This window comes from Polyodon spathula, chromosome 3 (assembly GCF_017654505.1).
Source record: "Polyodon spathula isolate WHYD16114869_AA chromosome 3, ASM1765450v1, whole genome shotgun sequence".
Taxonomy (NCBI): Eukaryota; Metazoa; Chordata; class Actinopteri; order Acipenseriformes; family Polyodontidae; genus Polyodon; species Polyodon spathula.
The window spans coordinates 41,004,354-41,028,123 of NC_054536.1; the positions used below are offsets into that span (position 1 = coordinate 41,004,354).

The following is a 23,770-nucleotide window of genomic DNA, read 5'->3' on the forward strand; positions in this document are numbered from 1 at the left end:
TTCATTTCCAAAAATGAATCGAAGAGCACCAAAGACTGTGCAGTGTGCAATGACAGAAAGGCAAAAGGGGGGAGGAGAGAGACTGTATGCTTCTGCAAAACATGCTCAAGGCAGCCAGGGTTACACCCAGGTGACTGTTTTGAAAGATACCATACCATGTACACATACAGATAATTTCTGTAACTAAATGCCTTCTTTTGTTTGTAAACCTTGCCTGGTGTAAATAGTTACAACATTGATGAAAAATAGTTTTTTTTTTTTGTAGTAGTGTGTAATTGATTTGTAAAAAGTTTTGTACCTGTCTGATTATTCTACAGGTAATATAATAAAGCAAAAACTCAAATTTTGTGACATTCTGTTACTGTTTTCAATGTTTGCCTGATTTTTTTTTATATATATATATATATATATATATATATATATATATATATATATATATATATATATATATATATATATATATATATATATATATATATTAATTACAAATTATAATATAATTATTAAACCAGAAACATACATGTTGTCATTGTATACCGTACCCTTTGGAAACAATGAACTGCTTTTCGTTTGTTTCAGTTTTAAAGCAAACTGTGTCGTGCATTTCAATTTGAAAAGCACGTGATCTTAAATTTATGTTGTTCACAAAAATTAATTGGACTGGACCAGCCTGACAGCCGCAGAATACAATAAATGGACTGCAAAGGGTTAAACCTGTTTTACTCTGGGGAAAAAAAAAAATAACAATTTAAACCACGCATGTGAAAATAAATTGGACCTGAGACGCCTGACAAGCGCTGAATAAATGGACCACTAAGGGTTAAACCCAGGAAGTAACACCCTCAAAACACCCTAATACTACAGTTGACATGGAGTGCCATGATAGTTTTTTGCAAAAATGCAGGATTGGTAAGAGCATTTTCTTTGTCCTGGCCTTTTTCAAAGTTAAGCAGGCTTTCGCTGTCGAGAATTCCTGTATCTCACCTGCTTTGTTGAGATGATAGCAAGCAAGAAAGCCACTTTAAATTATAACAAAAATTCAACTCAGCTGAATGCAGGGGCGCAAATGGAGTGCCTTAGCAACATGTTTAGCCTCCAGTGATGAACAAGTGTCATCCATATGCAACTGAAGCCACCGAGCCCCTTTAAAAAAATTACACTGCCAGGAAGTGAGCTCCTGGGGAGACTCAATCTTAACATGGCAAGCTGAAATAGCTGCCGGATAGACCTTCAATTAGAGGGGGATTTCACCTCATCAAACAGGTCCTTCAAAAATTGCCATTGGACAAGTCGTGGGGTCGAACCCACGAGGCAGACACCACATCTGAAAGATGCCCGACGGTCTTTGCTGGGGACTCCGGGGGAGCCGCATTAGCTTTGGCGCTCCTGGGGTTGGGGAGGTGGGATCTGGCTTTCTCACCACTCTGCGGCGACCCCTACAGGCCAGGCGCCGAGTGAGCTTGGGGGCAGAGGTTTGCTGAGCTGGTCTTTGTCCTCCAGAGGCTGGTAGCCTGCAAGCATCCACTCTTGTTTCCTGGGTGTAAAAAGACTGGCTCGATTGGCTCAAGGGATAGGAGGATGCCCACTGAGCCTCGGGTCCCTGACTTGTGTGGGGAATCGCTGCGGTGAAGCAAAATAAAATAATAAATAATAAATAATAATAATAATAATAGCATTCCAAACGAAGAAAAATGGGGGGTAAAAATAGTTGGAAATTCTAAATTAAAAAAAAAACACAACAAAAAAAAAAAAAGAACACAGTTTTTTGTCTATTATGGGGTGAAGTCCCATGGTAAAGCCCTGTCTAAGCAGAGGCTATCTAAATGGGTAACAGATGCAGTCAAGACTGCCTATGAGCGAGCCAACCAACTTGCCACCTCCAGAAATTCTCACTGCCCATTCCACCAGGGGCCTGGCAACTTCGTAGGCTTTATTTCAGGGTGCATCTGTCAAGGACATTTCCAGTGCAGTGGTGTGGGCTCCTCCCCATACATTTACAAGGTTCTAATCGACTGAATGCCATGAATCCCCAAAACCCTGGCTTTGGAACTCGAGTATTGAGGGTGGCTTCAGGGTCGACCCTTACAACACAATTAGGCGAGTTTCTCCCTCAAATGTTTCAGCTCTAGCTACTTGTTACTGTGGTTCCGTACGGTATCGCTCAAGGTACCCTTCAGCTTTGTAGCATTCCAGTCGTTAAGCAACATTACCTTGTGACAGCTTTGGTACATTCACCCATATGGTAATGGTTACATTTCGTACTTGACAGGGAACATTAGGTTATTATTATAACCCTGGTTCCCTGAAATAGAAATGTAACCATCAACCTTCAAGGTGCCTGGGTCAATGATTGCAGCATGCTTGAAGGAAAAATGATGCTGGGATCTGGGCATGCAGTCTTCTTATGCACCCTGGGGAGGGCATGACTGCATCACAGGTGCTACCCAAAGTTTTGGTATAATTTTGATCAGGTTTGGGGTCCTCACAAGGTAAATACCCATACAGTAATGGTTACATTTCTAATTCAGGGAACCAGGGTTATGATATGTTTTCTTGTTTTGAAATCAACACATTAAAAAATAGGTGTGTTGATTTATGCCTGTTGACAAATACTTCTGTCAATAATCAGCACACCCCTACATAAAAGTACATGCTATAATCTTGTATACTATAAATCAACAATAGAAACAGAACTCCCACTGCATAGTGATTGGAGCCATTCCATTTTTTGTGAGTTATGTAGTTTGTCGCATAACTATGAGTAGTTAAACATGCTTTTACAAATAAAAAATTTAATTTCTCTTACTTGTCTCTTAAAACCACACCTTCAATGCAAGCACCAAACAATATAACACAAGACATATCTGTTTTAGTTAATAAAGGTATAAACTGTTTAAAAATATATAAAATAGTTTAAACAAAAGTGAATTTGTGGTTATATTGTCACATAAATGACATTATAGACATATATTAAAAAAAAAAAAAAACATCCAACTGGTTTTGAAATGTAGTGCACAAAACAGTAAATATTATGTATGCAAATAGAGCACCAGATATTATCAAATAAATAATTTATAATAGTGCCGACTATTCAACTCTAGTGCTTGGTTAAAAAAAATGTTGCACTTTAACGAATTATCAATTACCAGTATTACAAAAAAATAGGTGCTACAAAATTCAGTGCAAAGTTGCCCCCACTTTTTCAAGGAACCTGATTTCAAACAGAAGCAGTACTTTTTTTGATTCTGAAAAATGAGGGCAAGCCTAGCATGTGTGGACAACTATACAGCATACCTGTGTAACTAATGCCAATTTAAAATGCTACCACTACTGCTCCCTACTAAAACCTGGGTGCAAACTTTGAATATTTGCTGTACTTGGAATTCAAATACAATTCTCCAAAATATAAAAACAGTAAGACCGGCAGAATGATTATTTCAAAGGATACAAATAAATGAGGTGGTTGCTATTGCCATAATAGTGCCAACAGGGATGGACTTCTGAGCATCCTTAAGATCGCCTGATCTGTTAGAACCTGCCATGATACCTGAAGAAACAAAACATTCATTTTACATAGAAACAAGAAAAAAGTACAGTCCACGTTTCATTCTTTAAATCTTTCTACAACTTTACATTAGACCTCAGATACATATAGTATTTTAGTGTTTCTCACAGTTCTAATTTAATAAAAGTACTATGCAGTTTTAGTAACTTTTTTATTTTTTGTAATAATTCAATTCAAAGAACCTTATGACAATGCACCACATTTGCATGCTATCCTCCACAAACCAAACTCTGAGGATAGCATGCAAACACTCCACAACAGAAACCACAAGATAACCGTGGAACCCGAGTCAAAAACCACAGTACAGCACTCAGGGAAAAACATGGTGTGACACAAGTGTATTACAAGAAACCCACACAAGATGGCATGTTCCCAGCTCGCTGTACACAACTACATTACTTATTACTATTATTTATTTCTTAGCAGATGCCCTTTTCCACATACAGCTGTAACGCCATAAACAAATCTAGAAATGGTATACAGTCATTATAGTAAACGACGACACACAAACAAGCAGGTGGATTTTCATATGTGGCTAAAAAGTTATACCCTTTTTAGTTTATTTTTAATATAAACAAACAAACTGAATATGCAAATAAAGTTCCCTCCTCAGTATCATGTGTTGGTACATGTGGCCAGATTAACTTGACAATCAATAACCACATTTACCCAATAGACCCACATCCACAGTATTGACATATAATACTCATGTGAAGGGTGTTTACAGCCTAATTAGTTTTATTTTTAACCATGCTCCTACTGTCAACAGTGCACTACCTGACCTTTATAAATACGTTATTTTGAGGTCCCTCAGCTATATAGCCTTGTTTCTAACTTGAATTGCTTTGCTGTTCTGGCTTTTGCTGAACTGACCCTGCATTTAATCGGTGCAGAATCAATTACCATCTGCACAACTGAATTGCACATTATCCAGAGTGTATGTGTCTCAGGCACATGGTTCACAAACATGCGCTCAATTCAGCCTGAAACAACGTATAGTAATGTGCTTTGCTGGCCTAAGAAGATCAAACATAATCTTCTCATTAAATTAAGAACATATATAAAGTAAATTCTCCTTTTGACCGGAAGTAGAGCTTTAAAAAAAACTTTTAGAAAAAAATCTAATTCACCTTTACTAGAATGTGTGCATTTTTCATATACTGTAGGAAAATCTTAGTCCAACTAAATAATAGCAATGTATATTACGTAATAATTATTTTGTTAGCACCATGTACTTTAATTAAAAACAAATACTTGTTTGCAACTGTGGCAATAGCTACAAAGCTACAATGCTAAGAAAGGTTGTACTGTCTTTTCAGAATTTTTATCAACAGTACAATATGTAATTTGTGGATCTTCAGAACAAATACAATTGTTGTGTATGTCAGTACAGTTTGGTTTGCCAGTAATTTCTACCTGTGACAGAAGGAAAATAGATCCCAACCAAGAGAGTGAAAAAGGTAGCAATGTCATTGGACACATAGGGAGAAGTGAACTTTGAATCTGGTGCAGAGATGGAAGGCTGGTCTTTCTTTTCAACCAACATGCCCTGTGGTCCATAATCCCTCCAGAGATTATCTAGGAGATATCAAAAAACGAAAATGCTTTTACAAAATTGAACAATTGCATGCAGGTGGTAAATATGGCATGTTGAGGTACCTGATGATGGGCAACACATTTCTAGGATTACCACGAAATGAATGGTTAAACCAGTGTGCAGGACTCTGATTCAGAAACGGTTCAGACCAAATCAAAAACAAATAAAATCAACCAGAAGTGGATGTGGTCACATTAAGTGTGCAGGGCCAAAAACATGTTCTATTGGCCAGGTGACCACTTCCACCAATAATTGGGTGACCATTTCCTAATCTGAATTCCTGACTTGTGTCAGTAGGTCTATTCTAGGATCCTGTTGCCTATCGCCTGGTGCCTCCAGTTGCCAGGTTTCATTGCTCTAATGCTGTTTTTATTTTTTTCAACAGCAACATCACAAAGCTGCCAAGTATCATTACACAACCCCTTCTCCCCTCCTCCCTCCCTTCCCTCCAAAAGTGAACAAAAAACTAACAAAAATTTGTTAAAATAATGTACACAAACCATTTATAACTCCACTGGCAAGTCCAGGGATTCCTTTTATTTCTGTAACATTATTCATCTCAAAATATTCATTACAGGAGGCGTTGAGGAAAGGACTATCACAGAACAGGCTCCAGAGCTTGGTGGTCATGGTTTCATTTGCTTCTATTACAACCTTTGCACACACATCATAGGTGTGACTTAATAAGGTGCGGTTTCCCAGGAGGCATATTCTGAAGTTAAAAACAAAAGAGGACAGAGGTGATGCCTGTGTGCTCTGTAAATGCACAGCTGCCTTTCAATCTAGACATTTGTATTTAGTAGACAGTGGTCTGAAATAGACACAGTGGTGCAACGAAGGCCCTTAGAACAACTGTTTTACTCTAATAGTACCAGCATAATTTTTTTAAAGTAGTTTCCATCAGGCATACCTAACATTCTTCTACAATCTTTTGTGAATATAAATGTATAGGTATATCCCTAACTTAATTTCTTTAACACTTCATCGATGCATTTTTTGCAATCATCATTTTCAATATTAAAAAAATAAGGCACATTTAAAAAACAAAACAAAAGAAAAAAATCTGATATATGAATAAACAACATTTGCTTTGTCTTACATAATAAGGAATAAACCCTAAATATGCTTGTTACTTACGGAAAATCAGGAGGGTCAAAGGCACTTTTGATGACACCAGCATAGATCGCAAAAATAGAAAGCATCACGCAGGCGAGGAACACCAGTGATAGTTTGTTCACATATTTAACTCCAACATAAACTACCAAAGCCATTAAAATAATACAACAGGTTCCATAGACCCTCATATTGTTAAGCATGGCCTCTGTCTCTCCACCATTTTCACCTTTGAATATGGCTGCATTTGGAACAATGTAGGTCTGGAAGAAATAAAAAATTACAGTTGCAACAATGGAAATGATTGAATGTGACTGTACTACAGTAGACAATTAAGAGCTGTTCAAAAGCAGGATTTAGGTCATTTTTTAAATGAATAAATAATTCTAATTTGGAAGCAGGATTAATTTACTTACCAAAAGAATTTCAATGGTACCAAGGATATACATTGAACCAGCAAATGTTGTCCCCAGGTAAAAGCAAAGTCCCACTGCCCCTCCAAACTCTGGACCAAGTGACCTTGAAATCATATAGTACGAACCACCAGCTGTGAAATGAATATGATGGATCAGTTTAATTGGGAGTTACAGAAATGGTTACTGTCTGTGATACAAATCAATACCGCATTTTATGATCCAGTGAATTACACTGGGAGAGCACAAGGTTATTTTTTTTTTCCATTCCACTATGCAGAGGCTTTATCGAACATAATTTTGACAGTTCTGTACATTTGCTGTACGACACACATTGTGCACTCACTTGAGGTGTTTCACTAAAGTACAAAAGCAGTTCCATTTGTATTGTTAATCCAGCTGTCCAAAAAATAACAAAAGAATTAGTGTCTGGTGTTACAAAAATGGAAATTGCCAGGGTTTGGGTATTGTAATAAAAGCAACCAGTATGGATCTTTTTCCTACTGAAGTTTGGCCCCTTGCTTTGCTGCGTGGACACCTGATCTTGTTTACCTTGAGCAAAACAATATAAGCATTGTTGTTCATCTGTAGATCTGATACGTCACACAACACTGCTTACTTATTTGTTAGGGTTCCTATTATTGGTTAAAACAGTATATTGGAACAGTGCCTTTGTTCAAAGAAAGGCCTGGGTTCATGAAGCTGAACTTGAATACCATGGACAATGAAAAAGATAAACCAATCTGGTGGCAGAAACACCAGTGCAATTACAAGGAAATGATAATTGACCTCAGTTCATTACGTGCAGTGATAAAAACTAAAATTAGCCTAGGATCGGATTAACTGATTCCCCAAACAGTCATTTTAAAAAATGCTATATTGAAACACTAGCATTTAGCTAATTTACTGGTTGTTGTCAGTGGTGTAGATGTGCATTGTTAAAGAAAAATAGTTTTAAAAATAATTAATTAAACAGTACTAGCTTTGTAATGTGCTATTCTATGTAATATTATACTATGAGGGTACATGCTGATCATAGCCAGTTTAATGTTCACAGGCTCACTTAAAGTTTTGCATTACTCATTTTTCAATGGATAAGAGTGTGTGTAATAATTATATATATATATATATATATATATATATATATATATATATATATATATATATATATATATATATATATATATATAAATGTATTTTTGCATTACCTGGTACAACCCCATTTGTTGCAATTGCACTCATTGATATAGCAGTAAGCATAGTCTGTTAAAAAGAAACAGTGAAAAAAGTAGTCAGTACAGAATTACATAAACCAAATATTACAAATATGCAGTACATGCATGGTGTAGGGTAAAATGCAGCAACAAATATATGTATTTAGTTGTCTTGTTTTTGCAAATTCACTGTGGTGAAAACACAAAGTACATTTTATTTGTGTGCCATTCATTTTAGCAGGTTTCGCAATGTCTATTTAATCTCTAAGTTAAACCACTGGTCATTGCAATGTATTTTATACTACAAAATACAGTTTTAAAGTTTGTCATTCATAACCAATATTTATGGCATCTAATTTATGCATAAAAAAGTTAGTTTTTTTTTTTTTGTTTCGTAAGATCCTGTCCATTGTTAATTTAAGTCCCAGCTTAGTTTCAAAGACTAAGTACAGTACATCAAGAGGAAACCAGATTAGTTAGTAATCTTATCCTCTTACCTTAGAATGATCCCTCCATTCCCAAATGTATTATCTGTTAATGAATCTATGTATAGCAGTGACAAGAAAATAAATGATTTATTAACCGTTAATAGCGCTTATCCACTCAACTGTTTAATCCTTGAGCAAATTCAGATCATAATGCTGTACTAAGGTAGGGGCATAATAATGCTGGCATACAGAAGTTTGTTTTTGGATTTAAACTTCACTGTACATCCGCTTTGCTTTAAATGTCATCATCTTCATATAACCTGCTGCTATCTCTCTATTTTGTGATTAATCACTGGTGAAAATGAAAACCTCAGACAGCGTGAGAATCCAAGGCCTTGATTTGCAAAGGTGACTAAATAATGATTAGATGTCTAAAATTACAATTTTTTTGTTCTTTGATGAAACATTACATTGATACATGTTAAAAGAAATGATTCAATCCTATAAAATCCTTCATTTATAATACTGTCATTTCTAAAACAAATTGTGCATATGCATGACTGTATTGCATTGGGTTACATTTGTATAACATGTACCTCTTTTAAACCATCCTTTCAAAAACACTATAATATACAGAATAACTACTTTCATAGTTATTTCACAGTTATTTTTAAAAGCTACTGGCTCGGTATTATGCCAATACAGTTTGTTATGTTAAACCTCGAAAATGTGCTCTGTTACTGTATGTTTTATTATTACCAGTATTAATGTTATTAATAATATTTCTGGATTCTTTTTTTAACTCATGTTAATTGCACTCCTGTCTTGTCCTTCTTAGCATACCATCATTAATTTCCTGAGGCGCCATTTTAATACACTCGAGTGCATGCCAGGATTGAATGAGTGTAGTCATCGTTTGAATACTAAATTAGTCACGGAACCGCATTATGTACAAAGCACTCAAACTGAAGGACTTATGAATGGGAAGTTTTTTTTTTTTTTAATTTCATTGGATAGAAAGATGGTTACTTGTATCTACAGTCAAAGTGAGTTCCAGTATCACAGGAGTGCATCTAGTCTACTGTACCACCTGTGTGCTAAACATGCTTTCATTTCTCAAAATACACTAGTAGTTTTTCTGCTACAGATAACAAATGAAACCCGTCAGTTTTGACAGAGTACTCTTTTAGAAATTCAGGATTGCTGCAAACCCGTGAATAAAGCCAAGTCCGATACTATAACCAGTGCTGCTGGACAGCTACTGACTGCAGCCCCGTTAACATTATAGCTCAGTTTTATTTCAATGAACACATTTTATTTTTAAACAATATTATTTACAATTATGGAGGACATAGCAGTTACTGAATATTATTAAAAGAGAATTTTAAATTATTATTATTATTACCGGATTCTGCCGGGGGCGTAGAGTTGATGTTAGGCATAAGTGGGGGAGGGGCGTTGACTCAAGACAGGGGCGAAATAACAAGCAATATTACTGTAATATTTTTAACATTAGCTAGATAGATTAAGTTTAAAATTCAAATGTCACAGTGCACATTTACATTAAATAATCAATAAATACAGTTAACATTTATTAAATGGTGAAATATAAAGTAATCCGTTTGCCTGAAAAATGGTGCTGCGTAAGTCCACTATGTCATTTTACATTTAGAATTAGGCATGTTTAAAACTCAAAAGGTAAAGCACAGTACATTGTTAAGCTAAAGAATCAAGCAGTGCCGTTAACATTTATTAACATTTTGAACAGCCATGGAAGTGATTTTGACGGTTTTCACTTTAAAATGTAAATTACTCTGCATGTGTGAATGATATGCGGTTGAAAGTTCTTCACTTTTTTCCTAAATACATGTATTAAATACCAAGATGGTGTTTGAAAGGCATGATCGCAAAAATAAAGTTATAATCCCCTCTACCAAAGCTGTCACTTTGACTACCTTTTACAATACATGTTTTTGTTTTAATATAACCTATAATATACTATTTTATTTTTATATACAAGCCTGTTGTAATCTCTACTGGACTTGGCAACCATCAATTCCTTCGTTTTGTACAAGAAATGCACGAGGGAAAACATCAGTAGGAGAGATTTCATCCTGAAGCTAGCCACAGCGCTAGCTTCTCTGCACGACTGCAGCAGCTGAACCTGGACTCTGTTCTGCACCGAGTGACACACACGCAAGAGAAAACATGTTATTTTAGTTTTAAATTAAAAACGACTTTCGTTTTTACAGTTTTGTATGTACGTATTCCTGTTTACATACTAGTTTATTTTGAAATGTTTATTTTATTATATTATTTTATTTTTTGAAGTAGTGCTTTATATATGGCAAGTTAGAAAATAAACCCATTACATTTAAATGTTCATTTAAATACAGCGTTTCATCTGTGTCATCAGCGTTTGTTATGATGTGCTTGAATAAAACTTTTGAGTTGTATCCGATAGATTTTAATACTGATGTTGTTTAAAATGTAACAGTCATAAAGACTGCCGGTGGCGGTCTTAGGTATGAGTATAACCGTGGCGGTTCTAGTGTTAAATGGTGAAGCACAAAGTAAAGGGTTTGCTTGAAAGAAGTGTGCTGTGTAAGTCCATTGTAATCCCATTTTAAATGTTCATAAAACACACATTAAACTTTAAAGCTGAAGTCTATTGTAAGACAAATTGGATTGCAGCTTAACAGGAAAGCGTAATCAAATAAGACTCAAGTCTTTATTGTCGGATCCAAAAGGAAAAGTGCTTACCACTTATTCAATCAATGCAGAGCAACTACTGTACTGGAGAGCTTGTTTTACTCATTTGATGCACGAGACTTGGAATTGCATGGTTATGTTTTTTTTTTGCGCATGGTTATTAATTAGAAAGAGCGAAAAAATTATATTCAGCTAAAAAGTGGGGGTGGGGGTGATAATTCAACCATGGGCGTTGACTCGGCAGAATCTGGTATTTAAACGGCAATGAAAAACATCATTTTATGAGTAAAGAAAACTGTAAAGGGAACTGATAATTGTAAATGCAGTAAGGTAAGTAATAAACTCCATTGTAATTTAGGAGTTGTTTCAAACAATTTAACAACAAATGCTCGATGTAAATAAATATAAAACAATAAAGATAATCTAGAAATAGGAAAACAGGGTTTTTATGCTGGGTTGTTTTTTTTGATAACAACAACAACCACCAGTAATAAAACAAACAAATAAGGTGAATGCTGTAACTATCAATTAAATATGCAATTAAAAAAAGATTAAGATAGATTTTTTTAATCTCAAGATTAAAATTGTGATTAATTTTTTTAATCTCTTGACAACCCTAATTATTATTAATAATGTATTTAGGTGTAATGCATTTCCGATATACCTCACAGATGCTATGCGTATTTGATTACAGCACACCCAGGTAACAAGCCTAAACATGTAGGTGAAATGAACTTACACAAGAACAGCACATGAAGACAATGGCGAAGGACTCAAGGATGCCTGCAGTTCCAACAATCCAGGTGAAACGGAGGAAAAGGATTACTCCCAGAATGTTCTGCAAGCACGGCAGGTACACTCCAATGAAGGTACCCATTCGGGGACTCTGAAGGAAATACAATCAAATTAGGTTTGTGCAAGAATGATTATGTTCCTATATTATGTTTGTTCTATGATTATGTATGATTATGTTCTACTTTTTGTAGAATAAATCCATCTGTGGTTTGAGACCTGCTTAAATACAGCACCAAATGAAATAAAAAGCAGGAGCAAGCTGATTCAGTTTTTACTGTATCAAAAATACCAAATCATACCAGAACTGTAGTGTACCATACATTCAGGTAAGACAATTTATTGCTCTGGATCTTTTTAATCCTTAAAAGTAAAACAATATATAAACAGTACATTTATACTTCAGCAATCTGTTGACTAAAATTTTGCTGCATGTTGCACAATAACAAAAACATGACTTTGTCCAGAATATCACAGTACGTACCATATCCTCAAACAAAGACTCAACAATTCAGCAGATTTACTGAAGAGTAAACATATTTTATTGGTATATTCCTTGCTCCTGAATTTAGAAAACCCGAGTTGGAAATGGCATTACTAGACTACAAACGAAGACTCTCCACTAGCCAATTATATCCGCCATGACCATTTCCAAGCAGGAGATGTGAATATATTAGTGAGACACACTTCAAAGGGAATGTGGTCTTGTGGTGAAGCTTAATAACACTTGGCAACTGTATAGTATTTTTAAATTAGAAGCAAGAACAGTTGAAGGGACAAAAAATAATCCACTGAGACATCTTTCAAAAACATGCAAAACAGAACTGGGTTATTTGAGTGCCCTGTCATGATGGTGTGTGTTATTTTGTACATTAGAACAAGTTTGTAACAAGGGTTATTGATACATATAAATATTAATACCAGCATATCTATTTGTGTAAACTACTAGGACTGACACGTGATGTGAATTTCACAATGAAGAACCCTCCAAAAACAACCTCCTTAAACAATGTGGTGAATAGCTTTAAAATAATGATGCACTGTTTGATGTTACGCAGTTAAGACTGTGGATTATGCGACACATCCATTCACTGATTAACGTTGCTTATCCTACCAAGTTCTTACGTTACAATGTTGGGCAAATCATTTGGGCCATGAAACCTATATAATTTTATTGAAACTGAACCTAGTTTCCTGTAAATAAAATACTGTACTACCTACTAAACTAATGAGGTAAAAAAAAATTAAACCGCTACAACCCATAGCTTTAAGTTGTGTTTTTTTTTTTTTGTTGTTGTTGTTGTTGTTTTAACAGTTAATATTCTAGAATTACTAAAATTAAAACATGCTCAATCGGATCATTACAAGCCTTTGGAAACCAGGTTGAAAAAACACACCCCTCCCTCCGCCAGCCTGCCTCCCCTGGTAACTGTTCCCTTGGCGATTTATAATCAAGAACACAAAGGATGTTGACAAGCCCTCCTGTTCACCAAAGGCACCAAGTGTGCACAAAGAAAAGATGCAGCAAAAAACTAAAATGTTAGAAAGACAAAAAAAACATGATCACAATATTTTTCTCACTCAATTTTTACTGTATAAAACCATGATGAGCATTTAAACTTACTTTAATTTCCTTTCTCCTGGCCCCGTCATTATTCTCAGCCTCTTCATGTTCGACCACACCCTGAGTCAAATTAGTGTAATTTGCCAGTTTATTGAGAAGTGATGACACCATGGGGTTACTGTCCATCTCCTCCTGTTAACAGGGATATATGTAATATTATTCACAAGAAGAAGTCTAACAAGGCATAACCAAGTTACATAGAGTACTGTAGTCTGATCTAAGGTTGACTGGTTTAGCCCAATAATCCAACTGGATCAGGTTTAGTGCAGGAGATTGCCATCTGAGCTTGGGTTCAATTTCACAAAATATTCTTTCGATGTCATTTAATTGAACAAAAATAAATTTGCTATCTGAAAGCAAAGTGTTACTGTGTCACCGGAAGCTTCAAGGTTTAAGTGATTGTTAAACAATTGCAAAGCTGAAAATTACCTCAAACAGTGCCATGTTCTTCCCGTCATAGAAGTTTCCTCTGTCAAGGTCAGAGCTGTTAATAAAGGGGCTACTTTCTTGTGGGTTTCCATCTCCTGAACAACAGACAAACGAGACAGCTGGTTAACCAATTGTCATCTAACAAAGTAATATCATCAAGCAAACAGTTTATCTTCCTGCTATAAAAAGGTGGATTTTTTTATTATTAAATTATTATTATCAGAACTTTATGAGGATGCCTGAATGAATATAAAAAATATTTACCACAGCTAGAAGGAAAGTGACTGTTACAGAATCCTGGCACCTAATTGCAAACAGCATCTGAAGTAACTTACAAAAAAAATGATGATGATTAAGTAGATTCAAGAAAATGCACAGAGTCCTTTTCTTCAATCAGTTGCCAGGTTTATTGAAATATGCAGGGAGTCTGGTCCCAGGTACAGGACAAACAGAATACTCATCATTACAATGTTTGCATGACATTAAATACCCTTCTGTATAGATGGTCCACCTCCCCTTTCTCTGACACTTAACCAATGGTCAAGGTACAACACATTATTCTGTTAATTTAGTGTGTGTGTGTGTGTGTGTGTCTGTATGTATGTGTGTGTGTGTGTGTGTGTGTGTGTGTGTGTGTGTGTAGTCTAGTGTGACAACCTCTGAACTCAGTGCATTCTTCACACTCCTGGAGAAAAAAAGGTCCATAAATCTGCCCCTTTTATCCCAGTGGCATTATCTCTTTCGATCTCTCTGAGAACCTCTGGGTCCAATGTCAGTCCCTGGGAGCCTTTTAGCCCCTTTATGCTTTGCATTCCAAAGTCTTACAGCCTGGCCCCTTCTGGTCCACAGCATTGTTATCTTTTTAGCTTGCAGTCAATGCTGGGCAAGAAACTTGTAGACGCAATGTCTCTATCAATTGTAAGCAGTACATGCAATTTGAACCAAACAGTCTGCTATCTGCAATATTAGTCTCTTTTCAGAAAAAAACACCAGTATAGCTCTGCCAGTCCACATGCGTAGCAAACTGCTAATCAATTCTCAATCCATGTTTTCCAACAGCATCAAAAGCTCTCACATTTATACACGGCTGCAAATGTTGATTGCTGTTTGCAGAGCCAGATTAAAACAAAGGATAGCATTTCTAGCACAACAAGATGTTAGGCTATTGCATGGTCAATGCATTCTCACTTTCATGAGAGGGATGGGTGTAAATTACCTTTTGGCTTTATGTGTAAACATAAGGTTCAAAATGAGCATAAGTTTTGGTCTTATTTCACTGCAACTGGCAAAATCACAGTACAGTCAAAATAATCACGAGCCAACACACTTGAAAGCATGCATTCTACTGATGCAAATCACTTTTCAGGCAGGTGAAGACACTCTGCATCAAAGGCTTTGGTTTTATCAGTGCAAAATTTGTGTATTACTGAATGATCACATTGAACGTACACATCATATATACTTTGTGCATGGCACTTATAATTAGGGCTCATACAAAAATCTGGAAATATCATATGCATACAGAGCATTACGTTAAGGTGCTCAGTGGTACTTGGCCAACATCTAGTTACTATCACCTTTGAGCAATCTCGGCAGAATACAACACATACTGTATTGTGAAACATACTCTACAACATAATGTGTCTATCTAAAATCAGAGCACAGCAGGGGAATCTTCACATGTACATTTGCTTATAAAAACAAGTGCCTGCCAGATCAATTTTCATTTCAGTGCATGGAAGCCTGGTAACAAAACCAACAGTTCCACTAAACCAACAGCATGTGGGAAAGGCAAACATTTGAAACATGTGTCTGTGTTCATTATTTTAATAATTATCATGCAGATTGTTAGCTTCACTACATAGAGGAGTTCAAGATGTATACAGTATTTGTAATTAAAAAGCATTTAATAATTTGGAGTAACTTTTACCTGACTTGTGCAATTAACTTTAACACTCAAAATAATCTGAAACAAATCCAAGATTTATTTGTTTATTCATTTTGACTCAAGGAATTAAACGTTGCCCAGTGCAGTGAATTCTACTTACTTATCCTAACTTTTACTTCTTTATTGACATGGTCTGATGAAGAGGCTTCTCCATAAAGCTATGTGGTAATAATACAGTAAGACAGAATGCCCTTGTCTAATACAGTACCACTCCATGCCAAGCTTCCCATAAACAACAAAAACAAATGTGCCATCAAAGCTGACCAGCAGTGTCAAAAAGGAAAACCTGCTATCTCCCTCAAGTATTAAAAAGAAAGAGTATGAACACACATTTTACACAAGTCATTGTAATCTGATCCAAAACTACACCAAATCTTCTTTAACCTTAGGTTAATTTCAAGAACCACCTTGTAACTAAATCCAGTTTCGGGGTTCTTTTTCATTACACACAGGTTAAGACTCATCAAGAACAGCCAAATAAATTACAACACACTATTTAGTAACAGTGTAGTGCAAGGGTGTAGAAGTCATATCGCCTGATGCCGGAACAACAAGATTTGTCTGAGGGACAAGTTTTACAATATTTGCCAGCAGATCTGGCGTACTGGAGACCAGAGTTTATATTAGATCACTCGCTTCACATGCTTCAGGCGGTCATTGAGAAGCCGCTAAGACACAACCTTGGACATCAACTCAATTTAAACATTCCAGCAACTCTGTTAAAAGGTTTTGTGTCAGTGGGAACTGAATAACACTTTTGTTTTATAACAAAATTATATTGTACTGTACACCCTCAAGTATAAAGCAAAAGTGTTATTACGTCTTTTTATATGCAACTGGCTAACAAGGGCACGGTATGTAAAACATTGGAAAATGAACAAGCAGAGTATGAATTAGAGCTACCATTATTAATAATAACAACCACAGTTAAATCCACAAAGACACTCCTGTAGATATCAGGACACTGGAATGTAGACTACGCTTACAGCACAATAATAATACTACAAACTTCTAAAATGTTTTTAAAAATGAATAAAAGGAATAAGTATCATTACCAAAAATAATTTAATTGTTTAATCTCAAACTTGTACATTTTTAATACAACACACTAAGAGGTTTCAGCACATTTAAAATAATCAAAACTTTAAGTAACGTAATAACTGCATTTAACAAATATGCATTACATGTAGGCTTACCTTAAATGACGTTTTCTATTATTATTATTATTATTATTATTATTATTAGCGTTTAATAGAGACGTGATTTTTTTTTCCCCGCACTACGTTTGTTCTGTTGTTAGAAAAAACACTCCGGTACATTTCTAGAGAGCCACGCGGTTTCTGAAAAGCGGAAGTCTAGAACAGACTCTAAACCTCAAACCAAAAAGTGTGTGTGTTACACACACAATATCTATATATATGATATATATATATATATATATATATATATATATATATATATATATATATATATATATATACACACACACACACAGTGCCTATAGAAAGTTACACCCCCTTTCAAAATGTTCACCTTTTGTTGCCATATAGACTGGAATTAAAATCCATTAAAAGTCCCCCCCCCCCCCCCATTTATCTACACATTCTACCCCACAACTTCCAAGTGAAAAAAAATATTCTAGAACTTTGTAGAAAATTAATTAAAAATAAAAACTGAAATAGCTTGGTTGGATAAGTATCCACCCCCCTTATAATAGCAATCCTAAATTAGCTCAGGTGTAATCAATCGCCTTCAAAAATCACACAAGTGGCCTCCATCTGTGATAAATTGTAATGATTCAAATGATTTCAGGATAAATTCAGCAGTTCCTGTAGGTTGCATCTGCTGGGTACTGCATTTCAAAGCAAAGACTCAACCATGAGCACCAAGGAGCTTTCAAAAGAACTCTGGGACAAAGTTGTTGAAAGGCACAGATCAGGGGATGGGTATAAAACAATATCAAAGGCCTTGAATGTCCCTTGGGGGAAGGTCAAGATGACTATTAAGAAGTGGAAGGTGTATGACACCACCAAGACCCTGCCTAGATCAGGCCAGCCCTCCAAACTGGATGACCAATCAAGAAGGAGACTGATCAGAGAGGCTACCAAGAGGCCAATGGCAACTTTGCAAGAGCTACAGGCTTTTATGGCCAAGATTGGTCAAAGAGTGCATGTGACAACAATATCCTAAGCACTCCACAAATCTAGCCTGTATGGTAGGGTGGCAAGAAGGAAGCCATTACTCAAGAAAGCCCACCTTGAATCCCATGTGAAGTATGCAAAAAAAAAAAAAACACTCTGAAGATTCTGTAGCCATGTGGCAAAAAGTTTTGTGGTCTGACAAAACTAAAATGGAACTTTTTGGCCTAAACGCAAAGCGTTATATTTGGCACAAACCCCACACAGCGCATGGACATTTTATTGTGTTTCAACATGGAATCAAAATGGATTTAATTTGGAGTTTTTGCCACTAGTCAACACAAAAAAGTCCATAATGCCAAAGTGAAAAATACAATTTACAAATTGTTCTAAATTAATTACAAATATAAAACAGAAAATAATTGATTGTATAAGTATTCACCCCCTTTGCTATGACACACCTAAATAACCTCTGGTCCAACCAGTTGTATTTAGAAGTCACATAATTAGCTGAATGGAGTCCACCTATGTGCAATTAAGCTGTTTCACATGATTTCAGATTAAATACACCTGTCTCTGGGAGGTCCCACAGTTGGTTAGTACATTTCCTAACAAAAATTACATCATGAAGACGAAGGAACATTCAAAGCCAATCCGGAATAAGGTTCTTCAAAAGCACCAATCAGGGATAGGATATAAGAACATTTCCAAGGCATTGAATATCCCCCGGAGCACAGTAAAGTCTATTACTAAGAAATGGAGAGAATACGGCACAACTATGAATCTGTCCAGAACAGGCCGTACTCAAAAACTGAGTATCCCGGCGAGAAGAGCACTAGTTAGGTAACTCTAAAGGAGTTACAGTCTTCCACAGCTGAGCTGGGAGACACTGTGCATAGGGCACCAATAGCCTGGGTGCTTCACAAAACTGGCCTTTATGGAAGAGTGACAAAAAGAAAGCCATTGTTGGGGGGGGGGGGGCACCTCACGTCAAATCTCGGCTAGAGTTTGCCAGAAGGCACGTAGGAGACTCTGAGACTAAGTGGAAGAAGATTCTATGGTCTGATGAGACCAAAATAGAGCCTTTTGGCCTCAACACTAAGCCCTATGTTTGGCACAAGCCTAACACCGCACATCATCCTGAGAACACCATCCCTACCGTGAAGCATGGTGGTGGCAGCATCATGCTATGGGGATGCTTCTCTGCGTCAGGGCCTGGAAAGCTTGTGAAGAAAAAGAGGGCAAAATGGATGCTACAAAGTACAGAGAAATACTGGAGGAAAACCTGCTGAAGTCTGCAAGAGACCTGGGACTTGGGAGAAGATTCATTTTCCAGCAGGACAATGACCCCAAACATACAGCCAAAGCCACACTGGAGTGGCTTAAAAACAAAAAGGTCAATGTCCTGGAGTGGCCCAGTCAAAGCCTGGACCTCAATCCAATTGAGAATATGTGGAAAGAGTTGAAAATCGCTGTTCACCAAAGGTCCCGATCCAACTTGGAGCGTGAGCAATTTTGCAAAAAAGAATAGGCAAAAATTGGAGTGTCCAGATGGGCAAAGCTGATAGAGACTTATCCAAACACACTCATGGCTGCAATTGCTGCCAAAGGTGCCTCTACCAAATACTGACTCAAGGGGGTGAATACTTATGCAATCAATTATATTTTCAGTTTTATATTTGTAATTAATTTAGAACAATTTGTAGATTTTATTTTTCACTTTGATATTATGGACTTTATGTTGATCAGTGGCAAAAACTCCTAATTAAATCCATTTTGATTCCATGTTGTAACACAATAAAGTGTGGAAAAGTCCAAGGGGGGGGTGAATACTTTTGAGAGTCACTGTCTATGTCCTTCGCAGAGCTGGCATGTGGACAAAAGCAGTGCAGATTAGTAATATTTGTTGCATTAATTTAAGTTGGATTTTGTTGCGTCAGTGCCACAGTTTCATGAACAGTGCCTCGGTTTCACGAACTGAAAGAAATCATAAACACATATATAGCAATTTATTTTCCAATCCACAAATACAGTTATTCTGCAAAAACACATGATGGGTAATAAGAGGCCAGTAAATTATACATATGCAGAGTCTGCTAGAGGAGTTATAGTTATTGAACTAAAATCAATACACAGTAACAGGCTGTATAAAAAGTGCTTACATGTATAAATATCCCACAAAACACTCATCCTTTTATAAGCGTACAGGAGATGATCAATCCAGCAAGAATCTGAAATGATCTGCAGCATCCTTACTATAATATTAGTAAATATGCATTTATAACATCTGTACAGTACTTGTACACTTCCAACTATAACATTAATTTATCTGTACCAAATGATTATACAGTCCTGTTAATGTTGTACCTGTTAATATATGCAAGGTGGAAAAGTGAAAACTTAATAATGCACTAAAGTCCAACAATAAGTTGAAAGCACACCAGTTTATATAGTCTTAAAATGGCAGCAGCACATATCTTGCTCGTAACCAGGGTGTACAAAATAGAAGTTTTTATGTTATTATAGAATTATGTTATTATATAACTGTTCCTTTTTTTTTTTTTTTTTTTTTTTTTTTTTTTTTTTAAAAGTGCAACAACATATACAAGAGTGCTGAGACTGATGAATTAGAACGAAAAAGCTGCAGAGGCTACATCTGCCATTCAGAAATTTGCATTGCGGGACACTACCACATGGCAGTTGACCAAAGTTTAAAATAGAATGTCTAGTTTTAAAAAAAGCAACTTTCCTGTAAATACGAGATTGAACATGTATTAAATAAAATTAGAAAACGACTGACTGCGAACAGCCAATCAGTTTCTGGATCTAGTAGGCTTCTATTTTGCACAGATGCCTGCTGGAATGTTGAAGAATTAAATGTGAATTAAATTTTAAATCAATCCACGCATAAATTCCAACTAATCTTATAACATAAAAAGCTACATTGATACTTTCTGATGCTGGTCTAGAGACAAGGGAAATCATGTCTGTGACAGGACACTGTAAAGAAGGCTCAATTCGCAGCTACTAGACAGCAAACCAGCAGAAAAAACACATTTGTCAACAATTATGTCAAACTGGATCCAAACAATGACCAGCCTCAAAAACAGCCAATCAAACTACCATTGATGTTTCAGTTCTTTCTGCACCAGCCAAACCAATTCAGCGGTTAACAGGCGTAATATGAGAAGTTCAAGGTAAATATAGGTTTTCTTTTTCTTTTTTTTTTTTTTGAGAAAATAAATAAAGAAAGAAATAAGTAGTTTTCTAATAGCAACAGAGCCCTCTCGATGCGGGCTCTACAGTGTGGTAGATGACTTTGACTTGTTAGTGCACTCGCCTATGGCTCGGGAAGCATAACTCCAGTCGCAGTCATCAACCACACGGTAGATCCCGCATCGATTACAATTATTTTGGCATTTGGATTTGAGTGCAGATTAGTGTAATTTTGTAAGTTTCAGTATTTAAATTACTGTTCTGTACTAAAATTTATTAGCATTTTTTTTTGTCTAGATACATGAATGGGTGTGTACAAGAACAGAGATGGTCTTTTATTAAGCACAAAAAGGGAAAAATACACATACTGCATTTACGTATTTTCTGATGGACTGATTAAACAGTTTTAAAAGATAACTTTTGAGGCCCTTTACCACAGAGTAAAGCCCTTGTATTGGCCAATCAGGTAAAGGAAATCTGATCCATTTTCTAATGCTTAATTATACAATATGGACAATTCATTATATTTTCAGAATGTTCTGTGCAAACAGAAGCAAAATGTTAACTAATTTACTACACTAGGATAGACCGCCCAGTGCTTATCAGTAGAGCACTAAGAAGCTTGTGCTGTATCTGGCTCGTTAAATGTCTTTACTCTTAAATGTTCTCCTGTACTTGAGTTCTAAGAGGGCATAAAAACATCTTTTGCTTGGAAAAAAAAAAAGGTTGCTTTTCTTACATTTAAAAAAAAAAAAAAAAATTAGAAGAGGGATTTGTGCATGCTTGCAGTCTATTCGGAAACAGAACTTTCCATTAACATGTTTTTCGCAAATAATGCTATTGAATAATGTAGCAAATACACAAAAAGCCCCCAGAAAATGCTGTAATGGTTGTAAGCTAGACAATTTTTCCTTGACTTTCTTATATTAAAAAGATGTTCATTATAGAAAACAACTTTCTTATAAAAATGTAATACAGTTCTTAAAAGTGGGTCAACATGTATATCTGTACTGTAGTTATATGTATATATTTTTATTTTTTTACAATAATGTGTAGAGGACATATTTAGATTTGCCACATCTAAATCAAGAGTCATAGATACACAATGAGCCCTAGAGTACATGGGATTATATTGTACTTATTAATTACATTAGGAACAAAAACAGATATGATGGACCAGCTTACTGAAGATTGCCTTTTCAAATATATATATATATTATATATATATATTTTTTTTTACACATTGTCAAATTACACTACGGCTTCTGTCTTCATTACATTTCCTATTGGCCGGAAGACGACTCTTTATACAGCTAATTTGGCAGATTATCTGAAACCCCCTTTTAAGTCTACTGTAAAACCTGGGCATGGCCACTGGAGGTTATTAGTAGCTAAAACATTTGAGAGTTTCTTTCAGAGTTCATTAAAAAAACAAAATTCAAGATCACTACAAACATGCAACTTCATATTAATTAAAAGATACATATATATTTACATCAAGAGCTTTTCCACCTCCAATAAAGATTAATAAGCATCCTGCATACAGTTATGGCAAAATGTTTTGCATCACCTAGAATTTTACGATTGAGACATAATAAAAATATATTAACATAAATTTAGATCTTAACATTATGTTACCAAAAACTACAAAATGATATTGCAAAAGTCTACTGGAAGCCATAACAGTACAGTATTTCATGATAGATTTCAAAATGTCGCATTTTTCAATTTGTCAGTTTTTCGTTAAGTATGGAAAAGTACAAAGCAGAATGTAATTCAGTGTGTTAATGTAACATTATTCAGCAGGTTTCATTTCAACTATAAAGTGAAATTAGTTAATTTTATAGGGCGATGCAAAACTTTTGGCCCTAGCTGTAGATGAGTGTACCGAGGTTGATGTTCTTAGACTTTTTTTTTTGTTTTAACTAAACAACTGCTAAATATGCAGTGTGCATCACATGCCTGCTGTGAATCCTGAGAATTTCTTATGATTCATTTGTCAGATGTTGGCTGTGTTGAACAGCATTTCTATAAATAAAAAATAAATACATAAAAAAAATGCAACTACATTTAGAACCCTAAAAGACACATGTTTTCAAATATTACAACTGAAATACATAAAATGCTACCGTATACAGTACAGTATATTATGCAAAAATAAAAATGCTTAGTAATTACTGTATGAAAGATCTGGCACCTAAAAGCTGTTCTAAAAGATTTAATGTTTTAAGAGAAAACTTACTGGATTTTGCGCAAAAGTGCATTATTTGCATGACCTTTCATGTTCTTGTAAATCTTTAAAAAAATATTTTACAGTGAATAACCACGATTTCCTAATTCACTATAGTTGTTGGAAAGTAAATTGTAAAAATCTGGTCAATTATTCTATGAAACAAACCGCTTTTCATTTGATATAATTATAGCACCCAAACAGAGGAACTATGTATACTGTATGTTTGTTCTATATTTTTTAAAAGGTATTTGTACTACTTACAACTAACTAAAATGAAGAAAACAGAGTATCTATAGCAATAAATGGCAGCATGTGCTATTTATAAACATTAAACACTAATTCTTCCAG

General features: G+C 35.5%; 1 protein-coding gene across 5 annotated transcripts in view; it reads right to left on the reverse strand.

Annotated features, from left to right (window-relative positions):
- LOC121313091 (solute carrier family 12 member 7-like) overlaps positions 1–23,770 on the reverse strand; it is a 94,535-nt gene that overhangs the window by 32,519 nt on the left and 38,246 nt on the right. For 4 of the 5 annotated variants that reach the window (XM_041245249.1, XM_041245251.1, XM_041245250.1 and 1 more), the window contains exons 2-11: positions 13,888–13,982; positions 13,459–13,590; positions 11,782–11,928; positions 7,897–7,951; positions 6,692–6,822; positions 6,300–6,538; positions 5,663–5,874; positions 4,982–5,143; positions 3,449–3,547; positions 2,807–2,864 (exon numbers count right to left, since the gene is read on the reverse strand). In XM_041245249.1, the coding sequence (XP_041101183.1) occupies positions 2,807–2,864; positions 3,449–3,547; positions 4,982–5,143; positions 5,663–5,874; positions 6,300–6,538; positions 6,692–6,822; positions 7,897–7,951; positions 11,782–11,928; positions 13,459–13,590; positions 13,888–13,982 (1,330 nt within the window). Of the gene's footprint in view, positions 1–2,806; positions 2,865–3,448; positions 3,548–4,981; positions 5,144–5,662; positions 5,875–6,299; positions 6,539–6,691; positions 6,823–7,896; positions 7,952–8,399; positions 10,556–11,781; positions 11,929–13,458; positions 13,591–13,887; positions 13,983–23,770 lie in introns of those variants that run through there. The other variant, XM_041245253.1, reaches the window with a different exon arrangement.